The 23,680-nt window shown below is 51.8% G+C and overlaps 4 protein-coding genes across 4 annotated transcripts; 2 read left to right on the top strand and 2 right to left on the bottom strand.

Annotated features, from left to right (window-relative positions):
• Window positions 1–8,791: 8,791 nt before the first annotated feature.
• On the top strand, window positions 8,792–10,269 carry LOC109785643 (uncharacterized; the record flags this gene model as incomplete). The annotated part of the gene is made up of 2 exons (XM_040403872.3): window positions 8,792–9,651; window positions 9,974–10,269. A coding segment is annotated over one exon (735 nt), but the record flags the coding sequence as incomplete, so codon positions are not given.
• Window positions 10,270–12,464: 2,195 nt separating this feature from the next.
• On the bottom strand, window positions 12,465–12,899 carry LOC109785638 (uncharacterized). Its single transcript, XM_020344235.1, has one exon. It carries the CDS (start codon window positions 12,897–12,899, stop codon window positions 12,465–12,467), a length of 435 nt encoding a protein of 144 aa, XP_020199824.1.
• Window positions 12,900–14,701: 1,802 nt separating this feature from the next.
• LOC109785641 (uncharacterized) lies at window positions 14,702–17,223 on the bottom strand. Its single transcript, XM_020344240.4, has one exon. It carries the CDS (start codon window positions 17,221–17,223, stop codon window positions 15,379–15,381), a length of 1,845 nt encoding a protein of 614 aa, XP_020199829.1. The 3' UTR covers window positions 14,702–15,378.
• A 77-nt stretch (window positions 17,224–17,300) lies between these two features.
• Window positions 17,301–18,454, top strand: LOC109785642 (uncharacterized). The gene has a single exon (XM_020344241.4). The coding sequence runs from the start codon at window positions 17,301–17,303 to the stop codon at window positions 18,294–18,296; it is 996 nt and encodes a 331-aa protein (XP_020199830.1). The 3' UTR covers window positions 18,297–18,454.
• Window positions 18,455–23,680: the final 5,226 nt, after the last annotated feature.

Below are 23,680 nucleotides of genomic sequence, written 5' to 3'. Positions count from 1 at the left end.
CTTGAAAATGTCCAGTGTCCTCAGTATTGTATTGGTTATAACCACAGCCGCCACCGGATGAAGATCCACGGTGCAGTCCCTCACCATAAGCATCATATCCGTCATCTCCCCACTGACCGTATCGGTTGTAGTTCTGACCATCTCTGCTATAACCAGTGTATCCATCACGCCCTTGCACGCCGCGACCCCTTCCCAGGGCCAACGCCTTGGCTGTTGGTAGCTGCGCCGTTTCATCCGGCTGACGCGTGTTGGTTTTGGACGCGTGGGTCGTCGTCAACGCACTTGAGGCATCGGCCCCCGGTCGCGCGGAAGATTGGGCGCCCCGACCCGTCCCGACTCGAGGTTGCACCCCCGTTGCCCCCGGCCCCGCTGCCACCGGCCTTGGAAGGAGTAGGCCGCCCCGTCCACCCCCACCGACCGGCGTGGCACCACGGCCAACACCACCAGCACCAGCGACGGGCGGCGCTGCACGACCGGCCGCGCCCGCCGCGGCAGCAGTGGCCGGCAGAGCGCCACGACCAGCTCCGGCAGAAGCCGAGGCGCCAGCGGCGAAAGGTGGCCCTCGCTTGGTGGGCGGCTGACCACGACCTGCCATGCCGCCGGCGGATGAGATCCTCCTCGCCCGTCCTGTGCCCAGTGAAGGAAAGCCCGAACTTGAAACCCTAGACTCAATTGTAGGATGAACTGTCTGCGGTGATACATGCACGTACGTCCGCTCAGGGCTGCGCGAGGCTTGGGCCTCTGGTTGGGCCTCGCCCGCACCAGGAGAACCCACGACCATCGTCACATTCAAACCCGCATCCAGGTCAGGTCCACGGCCCAATAACGCATTCAAACGAGCCCGTCTGGCCGCTCGAACAGCGCTCGCCGATCTCGTCACCGGCGATCTTGGCGGCGGCGGTGGCCGGCAAAAATTGCCTTTCTTCTTCTTCCTCGTGACACGAGTCCAATTTTCCGGCAAAAAATCATACAGAGTTACAGGTTCTCTCCTTACCTTGGGAATCGGGCCGATCCATGGCTTCATAGCCGCCTTGGAAGTCGAAGTTTTTGGACGACGCCGATCGCTTGTACTCTTGGACACCGGCAATGGATCGGCATCCGGTGAGGCCATGGGCATTCCGGTGACCGTGGTGGCGATGGGGACGTGGCACTCCACCTGATCTTCGTCGTCACTCTCCAAGAGTGCCCAAAAACGTCCACCCGGTCTTGCATGGACCATCGGTTCCGTCAAATCGATCATCACCGGTGTCTTCGATCATAAATCCAACTGCACACAATCGCCAACAACGACGTCATAAACATCAAGTTTGAATTTAAAACCTACCTCAATCATGTCGCCGTCCGGTAGATAGTCGCCGGCGAGGATGTCGTTCTCCAGATCGAGAAGAGCCAGCCACCGCGAATGCGGTGTGAATCGAAGCCACCCTTCGATCCAGACGCCCGGATCTGTCTCGTCGGAGAAGATCGCCTGCCATTGTGCCCACGTTCTCTCCTCCTGTCCGATCTCGCCGTGGGACTGATCACTACGGTCACCGCCCGATCTCGTCGACCCCACCTTTCCTCCCGATGCTTGGGATGGTAATCAGTTGAAGTTTTACATTTGGAAGGATCTTTAATGATTGGATGATGGAGCAATTGTTTCAACTTGTTGATATAGCCAGTAGTATATCTTTCCAGGATGACACTGATTCTTTAGTTTCGCAATTAGAAAACAAAGGTCAATATAGTACTAGCTCTCTTTATCATGTAATCAACTTTAGAGGTGTGCAGCATGTTTATCTCCCTGCTATCTGGAAATTAGTTGTGCCTCCTAAAATTCATATCTTCCTATGGTTGCTCTCCCATAATAAACTTATGGCTACATATAATCTTAGGAAGAGGCATATCATTAAACTTCTGGACTGTTTTCTTCACAGAGGATGAATCTGTTCATCATTTGTTTCATGCTTGCATTAGTTGCTAGAGCAGTTTGGTCTATGATTAGTGACCTTTTTAAGAAACATTTAGGTACAAATTATGAATTTGTAGCTAGATTTTGGGTTTCTAATAATAAGAATTCTGCCATCAATACTGTTTGTACTGCCACTATGTGGTGTCTGTGGAAATTTAGAAATAGTATGATTTTCAGTAACATCATTTGATCTACAATCAAGTAGGTGGGTGGAATATCTTGAAAACTATCAGGCATTGGATGATTCTGCTGAAGGATCATACAAAGCTGGAATTGGAGGTTGTTTGCAACTCCCTCTCGAACTACATGAGGGAACCTCTCCTGATTCTAAGTGGCTAAAGATCGCTGAGCTACCCCACTGATGCTGGAACATTCTTTGGACAAGCTCCATATTGAAGATCCCCGGCAACAGTTCTACAGATCCCCCAAGGGAGTCGGCTGGCCGCCTGCAGAACAAGTTACTTTGAGCCTTGCATCGCCCCTAGACATCTCCTGGTCTCCATCATCAGCCAAGCGACTGAAGCTATCCAGGCTCTGTGAAGCTCTTTCTCTCATGTGATGGGCCCTGAATTGTAATAAATTGGGACTGGTTTTCCTTCTCTTAGTGTTGCCGACTTTTTGTCAGTTAAAACTTAGATTTTGCTCAGGTCTTTCCTAGCTCGTAGCTTGTTGTTTCGGACTTTTTTTCTGCTTTGGCTTCTGCCTGGATATTGTATGTGGTTTCATTTTATATGTAGCCGGAAAGTGTCTCCCTGTTTTTCAAAAAAGATGCAAGGATTATTGCATTGGTAGCCCACAAGTAGAAGCTGGAGTTATATTCACAATAGATTTCTCGTGCCCTCCATGTCCCCTTTCCTAAAAGCACTAATAGCTGGTAACACCACGTGCTCCATGGAAGCTCTATCTGGACAGACTACCTCAACACCCTGATAAGGACATTTAAACAATAAGCTATTTAACTGATAAAGTTCCAATTGGATGAGAAGAATAGTACCAGGGAAAATGTGAACTAGAATCTCTCAAGGCATCTCACTAGAATAATAAATTGGAAATATCCTATCATGGGACTGGCAAACTGGAAATGGACAAGCTACATAGGCGAAGCTGTCAATCTTTGTCCAGCCAGAATTTTCAGACTAAGAGCATCTCCATTCTGCAACCATAACCAGTTATTGCGGCTCCTGAATAACACTTTCGCGATCATTCACACGCGCTCTGTGCTGTCCAATCCGTGCGCATCTAGCCTCGTTGCCTGTTTGGCGCCCTCCCAGCCGTCTGATCGGGCAAGGTTGCTCGTCACCAAACCGGCAGCCTCAGGGGTCCATGACGCGTGGCCTTGGGGTGCGCACGGGGCCGTCTCATCTACTGAGTGTTGCCCTTTGCCCTGCATGTGCCGTCCGTGCGCTTGTGGGGGGCACCTCATGTTTGGGCCACCGGGTAAAGAGGGTCGTCGTGCATGGAGCCTGTCCGGCTGTACGGATGTGTGCCGGCTCGTGCGCTGGTGTGTGCATGTTTGGGCCACCGAGCAGAGGTGTACCTCTTTCTTGGATCCCACCCGGCTATCCCACCCAACACCCGGATGGTTGTTCGGGCAGTCGCGTTGGGAGACTTTGCGGAGCCGGCATCTTACCGGGCGGATATGGTGGGTTTGCTCCTTTGGCCTGTGCCCGTCTGTTTCATTTTGGTGTGCTTGCTCTCGTCCTGCCTATCCGGCCATGGCCACATGGAGTTGTTGCGTTCATTCCGTCCGACAGGTCCTATCCGGCCAGTGTCCACGTGGAGTTGTTTTCTTTCCATCCGGTTAGTTAGTTCTACTAGTAAGCGTGCACGTGCAATGCACGAAACATAATCAACAATAAAAATATCTATTTTAAATTTTAACTTCCATAGAATTTAATGTCCACAAACCACAAGATGACATGTATGATTACGGGATTTTATATATTCAATTATTTACAAATAGTTTTACAAGATTTTCAAAATCGTCAAATGATGACGACTGCAAATTTCTGTGTGAAATCCTTGTGACAAGACCTGATGATAAGAAAAATCAGACCTTCTCTAAAAAAAATCAGAACACAGTTGTATTGGACACACCCATCGCACACCCGTAAAAATAATTGAACAAACCTGTTCACTCTCAGTCTCTCCAGTCTCCGCCGCCCACGCGAGGTACGCCCAATTCTCCATGCCATTCCCCATTCCCCTGCTCGCCAGCTCCCCCTTTCCATCTCATAGGCCGCCCCTCCCCTTCGTCCCCAGAGGCGGCGCGAGGTCCGCACGCCCCTTCTCGTTGATCCGGTCCCCGAAGTCCCCGAGGAGGCACTCGAGCTCGGCATGGTCGTGAGCGACCCAGCGCAAGAGGCCGTCCGAGACGCGGTGGCGCAGGATTCGTCTCATCCGCATCCGCTGCCGTGGCCATCCCGCGTTGGCGTTGCCTGAGCACGGAGCAGGCCCCGACGCCTCACCAGCTCCGTGGTCCGGGCACTTTGCTTTCACCGGCGAGCTGCCCGTGCCTGCCCCCAGATGCGCGTCTGCCCGCGGAGGGGGAAGAGTCGAACAAGCAAGCGCTGGTAGGGGAGGAGACGGAGAGGAGGTGGAATGGGGTTCTGGCGGTGGGGATCACCGCAGGCGTCGCGCTCATCGTCGCCTTTGCCTGCTGCAAGAACTCCTGCTCCGCGCGCCAGTGGCAGCTGGTAAGCCCACGCGTAACTGCAAAATTTCAGAATTTGGTTCTACTAACTATAATACTTCTTACTATGAGTTATAGTATCTGGTTGTACTAACTAAATTTCTTCTTATGGAGTGTAGTGACCGGCAGCCAGTAACTTAGTTGGTTACAGAGGGAGTACAAAATTGCAGATATAGCTTAACTCAACTGATAGTGTAATATCTCATCCTATGAGTAGCAGCAATTATATCTTTTGTTATGAATATAGACCAGATTTAAGATCTGATGCTTATATTACTATTAAGCATATGTAATGAACTCTTTCTCCATGTTGTCGGTACTGTAAACTCTTTTCTCCGTGTTGTTCCTATTTTACCTTTTTCGTAGCAAGATACAGTGGTACATACAAAGTCTGAACTGAAATGGACAGTTGTAGTTCTCATTGCAGAGTGGTACTCCCTCTGTAAAGAAATATAGGACGCTCTTATATTTCTTTATGGGAGGAGTATTTGTTTGCTTTACATTGTCGAAAAAAGAACTGTTTGCTTTACAAGGTTTTAGGTTTCCTTTTAGGTGTTGTTGTCAAAATTATAGCTTAATCTGTTGATGGATCTAGTGTATTGAAGTATGATAGGGATCTATGGTATTTCTCCTCTGCAGGGACCAAGGGATATGTGAAATTGACAAGGAAAAGAAAACTTCAGAAGTGAACACCTCTGATAGGTATTATTTTTATTTCACTATTACTAAGGTGTCGCCTGATAGCTACATCTCTTCCATACATACATATATGGTTATTTCAGTCAGGTGCTCTATCTGTTTTTTAAAGTCAGTGCCCGTCAATACTTTCTTTCGCTAATCAAGTTTTCATCTGATAGATCTAAATAGATGGAAACATACGTTTTCATTCATAAACAATAAGGATTTAGATTAATATTGAACATCATACATGTATAGAAATCAGAGGCTTGGCTTCCTTGTGGTGCAGAATATCTGCTAAATTTTTGGTCGTGTCATCCAGGGGCCCAACATATGGCATGCAATGATTCCAACCAGTCTCCCTACGTGGGAAGAATAGTGGTTATGACAATGGGTCGTCGCACCCCTAGTATGATCTAATATATAGGGGCCAGTCTCCCTTTTTTCCATGCACGACAACACTGTCAAAGTAATTTTGTGGGCGCTCCCTTCAACCCATATTTCTACCACTTGAGAAGTCGTTCTGGCATTGTACCTTCGTCGATCCAAGTTGATATCCGTGTCTAGTGAGATTTTGTACTCATGTAGATTCGGTACAGACTCAAGGCTCTTGAAAGCTTGCGCATAAGGGTTACACTCTAGTATTTGCAGAATCTTCTGTATGGGGTCAATATTAAGATCTGGAGACCTATTAGCCATGTGAACCAAATCCTGATCTGTATCATAAAATGTACACTTGAGGGTGCTAAAATGGAAATTACACTATGGACATACCTTGATCCACAAATATTCTACCTTCTTCATCAGGTTCATGGTATGCAGCTTCTCCATTATGCAATGGCTCCAAGCAGTCTAGTAGGCAATATATTTACCAATCATAAATGCAGGAAATTTATAAATGAAGACCTTCATACGTGAAGATTAATTATATATAATTAATTATATATAATGTATTGTACCTTCTAAATTGGTTTGCTCAACAATGGGCTCAAACATTCCATATGGATCATCTGTCTGGTCGTTGCCCACTATGGAAATTCATAAGATCGGTAAAAGTAATTAGCAAATTTGTAGTGTTTTGAGTACCATGCGGAGACGGTTCGACAAGGACTCTTGTATCATTATCCGGCATATTTTCAAGTTGATTTGAGCCGGTAAAAGGATCCATACCTGAACAAAGGAAAGAGAACCCAGACTTATGGTCAAATAAACATTGTTGACACATTTGCATCATAATTAAATCGACGAACTAACCTGCATCTTCAATGGTGTAATCTGGGTCACGTATTCTGCTGAGTTGGGGTACCTTAACCCCTGAAATTTGGATGTGAGGGCCCGCATTCATAGTAAATTTTATCCACAAGTTAGCACATGAGCAACAACAAAAACAGTAGGCACAAATTAGGAATTGGTTGATGATACTCACCCAATGTTTGGTTGTTGCTTAAATCCTGCTCCTTCATGTGAATATTCATGTCATTAAATTGTTACAAGCATGGATATTGTGCATATAATCATGAACATCAACATGAGACGTTTGTTTTGATATTACTGACAGGCAGATAAGCAATATCTGTTTCATCTCTGTAAACATACCACATTGTCCTTTTTATTGATATTGTGTTTCAGCAGAGTTGTACACTATGCACAAGTCACTGTTGTAAATTCTGAAAGCCAACTTTTTCCCGATACCAGGAGCAGGAGATAGGGTGCATGGTATATAGTTAGAAAAACAGATAAGGTGCAACGGCTTATTATTTAGAACTCTATTCTCAAACATCTAATCATGAGAAATGTTGCAACAGATGGGAAGAAGTCGAACCTGAAGAAGTGCACTGAAGAATCGCAGCTGCGTGTGGCCGGTTGGTTCAGGGGACGCGGCGGGCGCCTGTGCAGGGCGGCCGCGGACGCGGGCGCGGCGGCAAGACCGGGGTCGGGGTAGGCTCTATCTCTCCTGGGCACTGGCTACAATCGGCAATGGCGATCATGCACGGAGGCGACGGAGCGGTGCGGCGAGGTCGCCGTGCAAGCAGGAGACGCTGTTGGTGGGCGGCGTCTGACACCAGGTCGCCATCGTGCCAGACGGTGAGATCGAGGTCAAGGGCGTGGAGTTGCCTTAGAGCAAGTATAATAAGGCTGACTCAGCTGGCTATAAGCCCTTCCACGTCAGCCAAATCACATCTGGAGGGGAGAGAAAGAGGGAGAGAGAAGCGAACGGGCGCTTCGTCAAGCGCCAGGCTGCAGCACAAGATACGAGAGCTTTGCGCCCGCTTGCAGCCCGTGGCGAGCGCTAGAGCCGGCGCTCTCGATCCCCTGCGCCTCTCCCGCCTCCCGCGCTTCTCCTTCCTCCTTCGCGCGCGAAAATCAGCCCGTGCCGTCGCCCCAAATAGCTTCCTCGCGCCAAATCAAGCCTTCCAAATTTCCCCAAATCGGCACCTCTCCCGAACCCTAGAACTGTCGCCGGCGCACATCAAGGAGATGGGTCAGCAGTCCAAACGGACGCGCGCGCCGGCACCTCGTGAAGCCCCTCCACCAGCGCCTCTGCTCACCCCGCCGCCAGCGCATCTCCTGGTCCCGCCGCCGGCGCATCTGCTGGTCCCGCCACCGGCGCATCTGCTGGTCTCGCCGGCGCCTAAGTCCACCCCGCCGCCGGGGATCCCGTCGGCCTTCCCTTCAAAGCAGAGAACAAGCACTTGGATCCCCACAAGACCACAAGAGTCTCTGGCGGCTAGTCTGCAGCAACCAAGTGAATCGGGTCCTACGGCTCAAGGTCCTTGCTGGGCACCGCCTGCTTGCATCGGTGACTCTACATCACCTTGGTACATGGCTGGCAATATGGACTACTCTGATCCACAAGTATGGTATGAATTTTCTCCATTGCTTAACTCTGAATCGTGGCGTCATTTCTTAGAGCTGCTGACACACTTGTATGATATGCTAGTTAGATGATACAACATCAGAAATCTATCTACTACTCTACTGTCTATTTTCAGAGTTCATTTTTAGTAGCTTAGTAATGATAGAAAAAGAAAAGTTTCTTCTGCTAGATGATCTTTCTTTGATGTACAGGAGCATGTGACTTCTCGTTTGCTGAATCTTGGATTGCAGTGTAGTGTAACTTTTCAGTTTCCACATGATAGTGTGTATGATATATGACTGCATAAACTATTTTTCCTTTAAATAGTTGCTGTGATCAATTCAGATTTTTCCTTTAAATAGTTGCTGTGATCAATTCAGATTTTTCCTTTAAATAGTTGTTGTGATCAATTCAGATTATTTTTCCTTTAAATAGTTGCTGTGATCAACTAGTATGCATCTCAAATGTATTGTATTCAGATTTTACAAATTTGAGTATATACTTGCATGTAGTTCGGTGTTGATCGCTCTTCGTTTCTTTATGTCGTTGAGCAGGGGAGTGGATTCTCACCCACCTGGTGGTTACCTTAGTTACTTTCAGAACACGGCATTGATTGCTAGGAAGTATTGATTGCATGCATTGGCGATGGGAGAAGTGTCCTCTTGCATGGAGGGGGCAATTCACCCGCGGCGATTATGGAGTACCAACGATGATCCTAGAAGCCGTTGCTTCCCAGGACCTTCGTATTTGGCATGCTTTTTTTGGAGTTGCTGGGTCAAATAATGATCTGAATGTGCTCAATCAATCCCCACTGTTTTTTGATGCATTGAAAGGAGAAGCCCCTCAAGTCCAATTTTCTGTCAATGGGAATGAGTATACCACAGGTTACTACCTTGCTGATGGTATATACCCAGAATGGGCTGCCTTCATGAAGACTATACCACTTCCCCAAATAGAGAAGCACAAGTTGTTTGCCCAGAAGCAAGAAGGGGCAAGGAAAGATGTCGAGCGCGCTTTTGGGGTATTACAGTTCCGTTTTACCATTGTCCGTCGGCCTGCACGTCTATGGAAGAGAAAGAGTGTTGGAAGGATCATGAGGGCTTGTGTGATTCTCCACAATATGATAATCGAAGATGAGAGAGAGCAGGCAAAAATTCATATTGACTTGAATGAGATTCCGGGGGCTTCATTTGCTCTACCTCCCGAAGTGAATGTTGGTGGTAATCTATGTTTCGCAGATGTGTTGCGTAGAAAAGCTACTATTCGTGCTCGTCCACAGCATGCCCAACTTAAAAGTGATTTAGTCGAGCATATCTGGCATAAGTTTCAAAACAGCCATCATAATTAATCATGGTGGAATATTGATATCTGCATGTTCATATTCCTTTTTTTACTGTAACCTTGATATCTTACATGCATTTTTATTTCAGGAGTGAGCTGTGATGTGGTGATTGCGGCAGCTGTTACTTATAGGTATGCTTTCTCTGATCTTAAATTGTTCTTTTCGTTAACCAAATAGTTCTGTACTCTATAGTTTAGTCCGTGTGAATGTATTAGTGCTCAAGAAAATTTATTTGATCTGCCAACATGCTTGTATAGAGAGTGAGGTCTTCTTTATAGCTTGTTCCTCTTCCTATTGTTACAGTATTTGTTTTTACTGAACCTGTGTAGCTATACAGGATTTATAGATGTGATTTTCTCCAGCATTACTACTCAGTGTTACTTCTTGATGTCACATGCTGTAAGTTAGCATTGGCTAAATTTTTAAGCTTGACCCGGTTCCTTTTCCATACAGTGGTTGAAGGTTATTGATGCAAATGAGTGGTTGCTCCTTTCCAGTGAAGTACCCTCCATGCTTTGTGACTTTTGTCATCGTCCAGATCAAAACTATGATTGTTGCTTGTGGTCGTGAACGGCTTGTTTGCCGGAGATGTTATCTATTATGTTTGCTGAATGCTTTCTTAAAGACTTATGTAATCTTAAGTAATTACTCATGATGCTATGGAGTAGTATGATGCTGTGTGACATGTTTGGAGTACTATGATGCTGTATGACATATGTTTGTTGCCTAAATGCCAGTCAGTCTTCCTATTTCCTGGTTGCATGGATGGCATGTATATGTATGCTCTTTGAAATGACCACAAAGATGTTGTTTACTATAGATCACAGCAGATCATATGCACCTGCAAGCAATAAATACTTCATATTAAATGGAGCCATGCTAATAGCCAGCCAAAACGCCAGACTACTATATGAGAGAAGGCTTTATGATGACATGGCATTGCTATATAGCCAGCAGCCGGCTGTGCTATTATCTTTGCTTTTAGTTTGCGATCATATTTCCATGATTGTAGGGGCCGCGAGACTGGTAGTTCCAATACAAGGGCGTGGAGTTGCCTTAGTTTGCGGACTGGTAGTTCCAATACCCCTCTCGCTTCACGGTTAGTCATTGGAAATTGCTACATGCACACCATAGAGGTATTGGATCAACGAGGGCTGTTAGATTTAGAATTGTGAGGTTAATCGGGTGGTGCTGATTGGTTTGTGCGGGGTTGTGGGACTAATTGCGGGGTGCACGTAGAAAAGTTCTTGTTTAATTGTTTAATAGTAGTATAGATTAGACCGGTCTCCGTGTGGTGTTGTGTTCGTTCCGTCCAGCTGGTCCTATCAGGCCGATGTCCGTGTGGAGCTGTGTTCGTTCCGCCCTTCTTTGGTCGGTCTGTATGCTTTGTAGGTCTTGTGAGCTACTGGTCCATAGGGGGGTGTGGCTGGGTAACGTGCCTGCTGGTTCTCGGTGTTTGACCTGTGTTGCTCCCTCCTTGTGTACCTAACTGTTGTCTGGCGGTGCCCTGGTAAATTTGACAATTTTGACCTCTAAATAAAATCATTTTACAAAATGAACTATCTCAAAAAGAATTTCACTCAGCTGACCTTTTTGAGTGGCGCTCGACACTAAGGCGCCACACTACACTGTGCAACGCCTGACTGACAGGCGCTACACACCTGTCCAGCCTCGCACCTCGAACTGCCTAAAAATTACTAAGTCAATGTGCAGTGCCTAAGAGCTAGGCGCCACACTATATAGTGTAGCGCCTGCAACCACTAGTGCAACGCCTAGGAGTTAGACGCTACACTGTATAGTGTGGCGCCTAGCTCTTCACACCGACTTAGTAATTTTTTGAATCATCCGGGTGCGACACTGGCTAAGCGTGCAACGCCTGTCAGTCAAGCGCTGCACAGTGTAGTGTGGCGCCTTCGTGTCGGGCGGCCATTCAAGAAGGTGAGCCAAGTGAAATTTTTTAAGAGCAGTTCATTTTATCAAATGATTTCATTCACAGGTTAAAAATTTGCCGTGCCCCCACCCCCCACCCCGGCCCCGATGCCTACGATGCTTACTCCGCTGGCAAGTGCTCCCCTCTGCTTTGTACTGTGCGGTGTCGCTTTTTTACATGGCTTTCATCACCTGGTCTTTGGCTGTTTTTGGGCTCGTGTCCACATGTGTGACTTCGTGTGATGGGTTTTGTCAGTTCATTCGCCTTTGTGCTGCGGTTGTCTTTATCTTGTCTCCTTCTGTATTTGCTTTTCCTCTCCTTCTTTCTCTATCTCTCTTACCTTCATCATGCCCGTCGCTTCATCATGCCCGTCCCTCGCTTTGGTCCGCTAGAGGTTGTTGGAACCAGCTAGCCCTAGCCCTAGCCCTCTCCTCCCTTGCACTGACCTCTCTCTCCGGCCGTGGCTCAAACCAACGAAGACAAGAAGAAAGAAGGAAGATGGAGCAGACAGAAGGCATGATGAGGTTTTTCCCCGGCGTAACAGCGCCTGTTCCCGAGCTCGTACTCGTCACCTCCACTCGCTACAACACACGGGTGAGAGGGGGTTTATATCCGCGTACATCGGCGCACCACCCGGCGCCCCCGATGCACCCCCCTCACGCACTCCCCCACGTCCCCGTGCTCCCGGCCCGCGCTCCCTCCGCGCACGCACGCGATCCGCGAGGCCAGGTCCAGCGCCCGACGTGATCTACACCCGCGCCCGCTGCGCCAACTAACACACAGCGTGGCCCCGCGCACACACGCGCTGGCTCACGCACACGCACGCACACCTATGCCACGGACCCGACGCGTCCAACGTGCCCGGCGCGCGCCCATACACGCCCCCGGCTCGTTCGACACCTCGCCGCGGCTTATTGCCCTAACATTCGCGCCCTAAGCCACGGCTCAGAGCAGCCCAGCGTCCTCCACGTCGTCCACGAGCAGGGCTCGCTCCTCCGCGGGCGCCTTCTTGAGCTATGGGCATTCGCGCTTGAAATGCCCGCGTTCGCCGCACTTGTAGCAGCGGCCGCGCCGGTTCCCGCCGAAGCCCGAAGCCTCGCTGCGCGCGTCGTCGTCGTCCCGCGCACCGCCCTGACGGCGCTCCCGCGCCCTCCACTGCGCCACGGTGTACAACAGCTGGTCCCCGCCATGGCCGCCTCCGTCCTGGCCGCGCCTACGCAGCCGCTCGTAGAAGGCCTTCAGCCGCCCCAGCATGTCCTCGAACAGCATCGAGTCGACGTCGCAGAACTGCTCAATCCCGGCCACCGCCGCGTACAGGCGGTTCGACACCGAGTCGAGCAGCTTCTTTACGAGAGCCGCATCCTCCACGGTCGATCCCAGCGCCGCGTAGCGCGCCGCCATGCCAACAAGCCTCCCGGCGAAGTCATCCAGGGTCTCAACGTCCGCCATGCGTAGGAGCTCAAACTCCCCGCGCAGCGTGCCGAGCCGCGCCGCGCGCACACGGTTCGCGCCCACGAACCCGGCCTTCAAGCTCGCCCACACCTCTGCCGCCGTCTTCTTCGACGCCACCTGCAGCAACAAGTTCTCCGCCAGGGCACTGAGGAGGTAGGCGCGCGCAGGCTTGTCCTTCTTCGCGATGACGGCCGCCGCCGCGTCCTCCGGCACGACCACCGCCTCCCACAGCCCGGCCGCGTCGAGGTTCGCCTCAACCTTGATGGCCCACGCCGTGTAGTTGTCGCCGGTGAGCTGCGGCACCAGCTGCGGCAGCGATCCGCCCGCACCGCCGCCGTAGGGGACGATCGACATCGCCGGCGCGCCCTGTCCTTCACGTGGCTCTGGTACCAATTGTTGGAACCGGCTAGCCCTAGCCCTAGCCCTCTCCTCCCTTGCATTGACCTCTCTCTCTCCGGCCGTGGCTCGAACCAACGAAGACGAGAAGAAAGGAGGAAGATGGAGCAAACAGAAGGCACAGTGAGGTTTTTCCCCGGCGCAACAACGCCTGTTCCCGAGCTCGTACTCGTCACCTCCTCTCGCTACAACACACGGATAGGAGGGGGTTTATATCCGCGTCCATCGGCGCACCACACCGCGCCCCCGACGCACCCCCCCTCGCGCACTCCGCCCACGTCCTCGCGCTCCCGGCCCGCGCTCCCGCCGCGCACGCACGCGATCCGCGAGACCAGGTCCAGCGCCCGACGTGATCTACACCCGCGCCCGCTGCGCCAACTAACACACAGCATGGCCCCGTGCACACACGCGCTAGCTCACGCACACCTACGCCACGGACCCGACGCGTCCAACGTGCCCGGCGCGCGCCCATACACGCGCCCGGCTCGTTCGACACCTCGCCGCGGCTTATTGCCCTAACAGAGGTGCTATTCGAGCTCATACCTGCTATCCGCCTGTGTCTTCCTGCTTTGTTTATGGCCTTCGTCCTTGCTGCTAGCTGAGGTTCTTCCTCATTCCTCTCCCCGGTCTCTTTTCTTGCCTAACTGCGCTCTCTCTTTCCGTTCTTTCTTTCAGGTCTTTACGAGCTACTTCTTGTCGTTGTTGGGTGCCTATATTGTTGCTTGAGGTGAGCTGCTTCTTTTCTAGTCTGTTCTCTGGCCCTGCTTCCCAATCTTTATTGTCTATTTCGTTTTCTGCCCGAGTCCCTTTGGTTTAGATCACGTTACAAAAAAATCCGTGATTCGTTGCTTGAGATTGTGGTTCGCTGGTTAACGGTGCGTGGTTTCATGTTGTAGGCTCTGGTTTTATGTAAACCTTGTGAAGGAACACATGAAAAGGAAATGTAAGTAAGGCAAGTCCACTTTTTGTCGGACGAGATCAGGATGACATTCTTTATCCTCTATTTTGGTTTGTGCTTTTCGTATCGGCTAATTGATTTCTTTCCTATCGGTGCGGCAGATCTAGTGGATGACTGTGCGCTCACCGTTGTAACATCCAGTTCATCACTTCCACTGAATAAAAGTTAGCAGGACGTAGGGTATTACGCTTCCTAGCAGCCCAAACCTGGGTAAAAATCCAGCATGTGGTAGATAGAGGATTTGAGCGCGTTAGTGCTCCAACACTGAACCAAAAAGGGGGTGTTCCACATCCCCGGTGTCGTGTTTCGTACACGCGACAGTTGCCTAACCTTTGCAAATGAGGTTCAGAGAGATACATGGCCATTAACTAGCATATTTCAGGCCTACCAATTTATATCTGTACCATCATGAAGATTAGAGTTTACCTGGATTTACCAGAAGTCATCAGGAAAAACTTGGTCAATGTATATCTCTATCATCATGAAGATTAGAGTTCACCTGGATTCAGGCAGCAAAGCCGCATGAGGAAGATTACATCAACATTTGTGCTCAGTGCTCACACCATCTCAATGCTAACCATACTGCATCCTACCCTTTCACAAATGCTATTGTTCACCATGCATGTGAACTCTTGGACAAAAAACTGACACATGAGATTTACCAAACAGTGCACTGTGTAATACAATTGTGGCAATTGGATGCAACACTTAATATTTTAGCATTAAAATCATGTCCGCCGCTTAGTCTAGGGCTAATATTCAAGCAATATTAGCTCTCTAATTCCATAAAGCAGGGTGTTTACAGTAATTTGTCAGCCATGCTCCATGGTGCCATGTGGTCAGGACAAGAGCAGTTTGCCAAACATGCATCTCCGTGGCATTCCAGCCAAGTAAACTCATAGGCCTCAGCATGCTCACATCACTTACATACAGTATCATGTTAAATGCTTTCTGCTGCATAATCCAATTTGTTCAGCTCTTCCACAAATGTTCTCGTTCATCATGCATGGCGATAGCATCATGCCATCGTCACTGCTGTAATCACCTAAGCAATTATGTAGACCACCCATTGAAAATTTAAGAATATTTGAATTCATGGGATGATTAAAACAGTTTAGCAACTTAAGCAATGCTTCTTGAGAGCCCATAAACAAGAGATCGACATGTGTCACTGCTTGGGACAAAACCCAGTTCCAACATCCTGTTCTGCAAGTCCAATGACTCTGTGCTGCTCCTGGTCATACAGTAAGCTCTCATCAGAGTATTATAGCTCTTATTGCAGCAGACCTGCAAATCAAGAACGAAAGCCTTCAGGATCAATTCTGCTTTATTAAGAGAACCTTCCTTGCAGAACCCACAAACCAAAGCAGCACAAATAGTCTCATTCGGCTGGAGACCTAACTCAATCATCTCTGCCATAACCGATTTGCCATCTGAGCTCCTCCCCACCCTGCAAAGGCAGGTTACTAGCGTACGGTAAGTATCAAAATCTGGCTTCACTCCTCTAGAGCTCATCTCAACCTTTATATCTAAAGCCTCGTCCACACTGCCGCACTGGCAAAAGCAATCTACTACCATATTATACATCTCCAAGCTAGGACTGTGCCCATCCTCTATCATCCACTGGAACAAACTCCTGGCAGCATGAGGACGCATATCCTCGCACAATGCACCAATCAAGCAATTATAACTCTCCAACGGGATGACAACACCATATTTCCTTAAAGGCGACGCCATATTCAAGCAAGTGAGCAGCTTCCCAATTTTGACATGACTCTCAATCACACTCTTGAGAGCGAATCCTTCAGACGAGAGACCTTTCCCCACCATCTCCATTAGCAGCAACCTTGCCTCCTTCACTCTGCACTCATTACAGTACCCTGCGATAAGAACACTATAAGCGACAGCATCGGGGCTCACCCCACTGTTCACCATCCTGTCAAACATGCGTCTAGCGTCGCTCAATCTCCCGGCTTTGCACAGCCCGTCTATCAGGACAGTATGTGACACTAAGTCTGGTTCAACACCCCTGGGCGGCATAACATCAAACAGGTGCAGAGCGTCCTGCAGCCTCCCCCTGCGGCAATACCCAACAAGAAGGGTGTTGTAAGTCACCACGTCTGGCTCGAAACCTTGTTCCTCCAGCTCCTCTAAGAAGCCCTGCGCGCGCTCGGCGTCTTCACCTCGGCAGAGCGCGGCGACGAGGATGTTGAACGTGTGCGCGTTGGGGCGCACCCCAGCACGCGACATGGCTGCCCGTGCGGCCCAGAGCTCATTGAAACGCTCGGCGCGAGATAGCGCGGCGAGGAGTGCGTTGAAGGCGACGGTGTCGGGTGGGAAGCCGGAAGCGGCCGCGCGCAGGGCGGCGTGGAATGCGTGGCGAAGGCGGGCGCGGCGGAGGAGCGCCTTGACGAGGAGGCCGGGGAGGGAGGGGTGGGGCGCGGTCTGGTAGGAGAGGAGGAGAGTGGGGAGGGCGTCGTGGGTTGGGTGGAGGCGGAGGAGGTGGGAGAGCGCGTCGAGCGCGTGGAAGAAGGAGCGGGTGGTGGCGAGGGAGTGCGCGAGGAAGGCGAGGTGGGGAGGCGATGGCTGGAGCGGCGGCGGCAGTGCGATGAGGAAGCGGAGGGTAGGAAGCGGGTGAGAGTGGCCGGCGTGGAGCACGACGGCGGTGAGCTCGTCCTGGCCGAGGTAGGGGAGCAGGCCGGAGAGGTCGAGGGTCTTGGTGGGTTCCGCGTCGGCCGTGAGGTGGGTGGTGATGAGGTCGACGACGGCGACGTGGGGATTCAGGGCGCGCGGGAGGAGGGAGGTCAGGGTGCTCGACGGAATGCGCGACACGGCCTTGGACATGGCCCCCCTGCCCTGCCCCTGGGGCTGGCCTTGGCTTGGACACTTGAAACCGAAACCCTCCGACTCCGAATTCTTTGTATGACATGTTGGCCCGGGACGAAGCGTCCGTCCACAAGCCCACATTTCCGTCTTCTACGGTTGCCTCTTCCCTTCCCCTCAAGCCGCCGCCACCAGAGAAAAAGAGAGAGAGAGAGGGAGAGATGAGCCTGCAGATTCCGGCTAGGTCACGCGGCCTCCGCCGCCTCCTCCTGCTGGGTGGAGAATCTGGCATCCGGCGGTCGTACTCCACCGGTGACCGTCGCCGCCGGGTGATCCGCGAGGCACGGGATGAGGAGGAGGACGAGGCCTTCCTCCGCACCCTCAACTTCGGGGCTGACCCAGAGAACAACCCCCTGCCCCCACCGCCGAGACGCGGAGGGGGAGCCCCTGACCCCTCCGCCGCCGGCGCCTTCCCTGCTGACATCCTCCGACGCGCCGCCGGGAAGCAGCAGCAGCGTCCGGAAAGGAGCTCTCAGAAAGCCATCGGGGAGTCGCTGATGGAGAAGCTTAAGCTGGGCGACGCCGCCTCCTCCACGCGAAGCAACATCGAGGCTCAGCAGCCTGAGCACGAACCGGGGCAGCCACCGCAGACGGAGGACGTGGACGAGATCTTCCGGAAGATGAAAGAGACGGGGCTGATACCCAACGCCGTCGCCATGCTCGACGGCCTCTGCAAGAACGGATTGGTGCCGGAGGCCATGAAGCTGTTTGGTCTGATGCGCGAGAAGGGCGCCATCCCAGAGGTGGTCATCTACACCGCTGTTGTCGAGGCCTTCTGCAAAGCAGCCAAGCTGGACGATGCCGTCAGGATCTTCAGGAAGATGCAGGGCAACGGGGTCATTCCAAATGCCTTCAGCTACTGGTTGATTATACAGGGTCTGTTCAAGGGCGACAGACTGGATGAGGCGGCTGCTTTCTGTGTGGAGATGTTCGAGGCTGGGCATTCCCCGAATGCTGCAACGTTTGTGGGTTTGGTTGATGCAGTATGCAAGATGAAGGGGGTAGAGGAGGGTGACAAGCTTGTGAGGAGCTTCCAGGATAGGAACTTTGCCATTGATGAGAAGTCCATCAGGGAACATTTGGACAAGAAAGGGCCATTCTCACCGATTGTTTGGGAGGTAATCTTTGGGAAGAAAAAAACAAGCCGCCCATTTTGATCTAACTAGTATGTGCTCATCCTCTCAATAGTTGAACCTCCTTCCGTGGTTAAATCAAAATGGCTAGCATGTTGTTATTACATGATGTCCACCCACCAGTGATTTTGTATTTCTCTGTGTTTACATGCAATCCACCAACATTTAGTTGCTGCTTGGAACCAATAGCTCGGTGATATTTTTTTTTACTAACCGTAAGCCAGTTGGTTGTTGTTTGGAGGTTTCTTGCATGGAGAACAACATTGCACCCATGAACACACACTTGCTGCTCAGAGATTGCTGTTAATTCAAGCTGTTGAGTTGTAGTATTTCATCACTATCAATTTCCTACATGATGAACAATCTTGAGAGAACTAATAGGAAACATGGTGTTTCTGAATTCGAGGTATATAGTTAAATGCAAGTTGGCATCCTCTGGCATGCAGAAAGAGCTGCAAACTTATCATCACCTCTTGTTCACCCTCCAGCCAGATTATCCTTGCTCACCGGCAAGCTAATATGGCTTACTCTCCACTGCTCAGTTCCACATCTAGTAATATTTTAGAACTTAGATTGTTTTTTCTATCCATATGGGCTAGGGATATCTTTAACCAAGGAATTACTTTGTTCCACTGTTTTACTACAAATGTAAGAAATTGTAAACAACATTGCACCCATGAACACACACTTGCTACTCAGAGATTGCTGTTGAGTTGTAGTATTTCATCACTATCAATTTCCTACATGATGAACAATCTTGAGAAAACTAATAGGAAACATGGTATTTCTGAATTCTAGGTATATAGTTAAATGCAAGTTGGCATCCTCTGGCATGCAGAAAGAGATGCAAACTTATCATCACCTCTTGTTCACCCTCCAGCCAGATTATCCTTGCTCACCGGCAAGCTAATATGGCTTACTCTCCACTGCTAAGTTCCACATCTAGTAATATTTTAGAACTTAGATTGATTTTTCTATCCATATGGGCTAGGGATATCTTTAACCAAGGAATTACTTTGTTCCACTGTTTTACTACAAATGTAAGAAATGGTAAACAACATTGCACCCATGAATACACACTTGCTGCTCAAAGACAATAGCTTTGTCATATTGTTGTTAATTCAAACTGTTGAGTTGTATTTCATCACTATCAGTTTCCTACATGATGAACAATCTTGACAGAACTAATAGGAAACAGGGTGTTTCTGAAATCTAGGTATACAGTTAAATGCAAGTTGACATCCGCTGGCATCCAGAAAGAGCTGCGAACTTATCATCACCTCTTGTTCACCCTCCAGCCAGATTATCCTTGCTCACCGTCAAGATAATATTTCTTACTCTCCGCTGTTAAGTTCCACATCTAGTAATATGTTAACGGAATCGATAAAAATCTGACATCAGATTTTACCACTTCCGTGCGAACGTGTCAGTGGCCGTCCGATTTTGTGCATGAATCTTGACGCTTGGGCGTTGACACGTCAGCCACAGCAAAACATTCGTTCGCTTCCGTCCCTCGCACAAACGACCTCCCTCACTCTGCCTTATCCTCACACTCCCTTTCCAGGCACGACCATGGAAAGCAGACAGTAGCGGCCGGCTCCCATGCTCCCCCACGCTCCTGCGGCGCGTCGCTCCGACGCCTACAGCCACCGCCGCTCAAATCCCGGCCCCCTCCCCGCTGGCTTCTGCACTCTCGACCTCGCCACGGTCCCCCCCCCCCCCCCCCCCCCCCCCCGCGGTTCCCCTCGCCGCGGTATGCCAGATCTGTGCTGGCCGCGGTCCTTTTCCCGCAGCTGGCGGGGTCTGTGCCAGATCCGCCTGCCCAAGCAGCCGCCCCGCTGCTTGCGCCGGCTGCGGTCGCTCGCGAAGGGACGGCGCCTGCTCGCTCGGTAAGCTTTGTCGTTAATGATATCCTGCTGGAGGTCACTCCTCCTCCCCCTATTCATGGTGCTCACCGGCCATGTCTTACATCGGCGCCCGGCCTCCTTCAATTCGCGCTCTGCGCGAGATGGTGCTTCGAGCCCTGTGCCCACTGCTGAGGAGTGAAGGCACGGCTTTGCCGCTGATGCCAGCCGCGAGGCGGAGTGGCAGCTGGTACGGCCTCCGTACTGGTGGAGAGAGCTCCCCACCCACCAGCATTCAAGACGGCGCTCGGCTTCTTCTTATTGCCCTCCTGGGCAGCGTGGCTTCGTCAAGTACAGAGACAGAGCTTGCCACCGTTGCCTCCTCAAGGGCCACAACAAAGTTGACTGCCGAAATCCCTTCACTTGCCTCCGCTGCCGGCAGGTTGGTCACCGGGCGCGTGACTGCTCCAACCCCTTGTCGTCAGCTGCTCCTTCATCTTCGTCCACTGCTGCTGCTCGTCGTCAGGCGCCTCCTGCTGCATCTCCTCCAACATCTACAACAGGGCGGAGGCCATTGCCGCGGCCTCAATCTCCCCCGGCCGCGGTCTCCATGTCGCGGCAGCCTGTGCGCATCGGCGACCCGTCGCTGCACCCGGAGGAGGGCCACCTCGTCGTCGTCACCACCCCGGAGATGGAGGCAAACGCTGCACGACTCGCAAGCTTAGGCGCCTTCCTCTGGCTGGGCGGGAATCGGCCGTCTGTCAACGCCGCCGAGATCCGCGAGGCTCTCCAAGTGCAGTTCGGCATCGAGCACGTCAAGGTGGTTCCACACTACCCAGAGGACTTCTTCGCCCTGTTCGACTACCAGCATCACCGCGACAAGGTCACGGCGTCCCCGGGTCGCTTCCGCCACGCCGGCCTTGACATCCATGTGACGAACTGGAGGGTGGACGCACAGGCGGACGTGGTTCAGGGCAACTTCCATGTTCACCTCTGCATCGAGAGCGTTCCGCTGAACGCATGGACTGATTCCGTGGTGGCGCAGGTGCTTGGCCTGAACACATTTGTCCATTACTTCGACATCGCCACACTCCGTCAGGAGGACGCAACATGCCTGAAGCTGTGGGCGTGGTCAGCGAATCCTTCGGCCATCCCCAAGGTCCAGCAAGTCACTTTCGCCCCCCGTATCGCCACTGGTGCTGGGGGTGCTCCATCGTCGGCCATCGGCCACTCCGGCTTCCAGAAGCGCGTGCTGGTCCACATGGACCTCCTCGAGGACTACATGCCTGATGCCTCGGGACGGATCCCTCGTCGCCCGCGCACACAGCCCTTCATCATCCGTATGGGCGTGGTTGATGGTGAGTCGCGGGTCCGCGACAGACTGGAGCCGGCTCCGCGACGCCGGGACGACAACGACCATCACCGCCGCGACGAGGACGACGACCACGACAGAGATGATCGACGCGGCCGGGGCGATGACAGGCAGGCCTCCTTCTGGCGGGAGCGCATCTTCCGCAGCCGGTCCCGTGCCCCGATGCGCCACCCTAATGATGGCCGCGGCAGCTCCCGCCGCGGCGACCGCGATGGGCGCGATGATCGGCAAGATGACCGCCGGGATGGGCGTCGCCGCCGTCCTGTCTCAGGCTACGCACGCAAGATTGATCTCAGCCGCGTCCAGCGGCTGCCATCTGGTGAGGTGATCCCAGCCTCGGGTCGCCGTGCTCGCCATCGTCCACAAGACCACTCTCCAAGACTCGCGGCAGCTGTCTCCTCGGAGGAGTCACGCGGCCGCTCTCCTCCACCGTCTCCTCGTACCACTTCCAGAGACATCGTTGAGATTGCCCCTGCCTCCCCGGTCCTGTCCTGGCTGCGTCGTGCTGCTTGCCTGGTCTCCAAGGTCCAGCCGTCGCTTAATCTGGAGGCGCTTGACATGGCTGTGGCTGATGCTCCTCTGATTCAACGCTCCCAGGCTCCTGTGGATCCCCCACCTGAAGCTGTGCACGCCACTCCTCCCTGTACATCTGCGGTCAGGCTGGGGCCCTCCCCGGCGCTTGCTGCTGAGCTTGAAGCAAGCCTTGAGGATCTGCAGGGTGGCGACTCCACGCCGGTCCTGCCGTCGGGTGATGCGATAGAGGACGGGGATGCCACCCCTCTGTTCATTCCCCGCAGGCCCACGCTGCTCCCCTCCCCAACACCGCGATCGACACCGCCCAGAAGGCCAACAGCACGACGCAAAACTTTGGCTGGGGTCACTGGCTTTCAGCTTCACCGACGCAGCCCGCGCATCCAGGCAAAGAACAGAGCCATGCCCATAGCCAACCTCGCTGAACAGCTGCTGTGTCGTCGCATGGGAATCGTTCCTGAAGGTGAACAAGTCACGGAAGCGGCCATCACCAAGTTCACGGACATGTTCCAGGGGCGCCTGCCGGACATCACTATTGCTGCTCTGCGTGCTCTCTTTAAGTTGGACTGTGATCTGGCCACTGCCGTTGAAGAATGCCCTGGTGCAGCATGGCGGAGAGGGAGGACCTGACTTGAGTGCGACCACTGCTGGTGAAGCCTGAGCAGCGCTGCGCTGTCTAAGATGTAGCCTAGTTTATCATGTTGCGGCACTTGTGCGCTGCTGATGTTGGTCCTGCTGATGTTGGTCCTAGCGAGACCTGGGGTGTCCTGTATGTGGCCAGCTTGTGTTGGCTGTTGTGTTTGTCCAGATGGTGGTTGTTGCCTGAGTCCAGATGTGTCCCCTGTGTTGCTATGTTAGACACAAACCTTTCAATCTTGTGCTGGAATGTACGCGGGTTAAATTGCCCGGATCGTCGTGCTGCTGTCCACGAAACCGTTGCTTCTTCTTCCTGTCAACTTGTGTGCATCCAAGAGTCGAAGCTACAATCTATTGACCTGTTCTTGGCTATGTACCTCGGTGGTCAGCGTCTAAAGAGCTTCGCCCAAAGACCAGCTGATGGCACAAAAGGCGGTATTCTGCTGCTGTGGGATGACTCCGCGGTCACGGTGTCAAATGTGCAAATTGGTGCCTACTTCCTCTCCGCGACGGTTGCCATCAACAACTACGGCGACGACAAATCTTTCAAGTTAACCACTGTGTATGGCCCAACCCGTAGCATCCACAAGGAGGCTTTCTACCTGGAGCTGATCTCGGAAAAGCCTCCGCCTGGTACCAAATGGCTAGTCAATGGTGATTTTAATCAAATCTACCGCGCCAGAGACAAAAACCGAGCCAATGTGGATCGTGGCCGCCTCGTGCGTTTCCGCAACGCCCTAAACAATTGTGAGCTCAAGGAGATTCACATGCAAAACAGGAGATTTACTTGGAGCAACGAACAAAGTAACCCGACGATGAGCAAGCTAGATAGCTTTTTTTGCAACGAAGATTGGGATTTAGAGTTTGCCTCCCACATTCTGCACACCCTCTCCTCATCACTTTCGGACCACTGCCCCTCCTGCTTGCTAATGATGTTGGCCCAAAGAAGCCTAAATCCTTCCGGTTTGAAAACTTCTGGACAAAGATGCCGGGATTCCAACGCGTCGTCTCCGAGGCATGGAATA

This window comes from Aegilops tauschii, chromosome 3 (assembly GCF_002575655.3).
Source record: "Aegilops tauschii subsp. strangulata cultivar AL8/78 chromosome 3, Aet v6.0, whole genome shotgun sequence".
In the NCBI taxonomy this organism is placed as follows: Eukaryota; Viridiplantae; Streptophyta; class Magnoliopsida; order Poales; family Poaceae; genus Aegilops; species Aegilops tauschii.
This window is presented reverse-complemented; position numbering and strand designations above follow the sequence as displayed.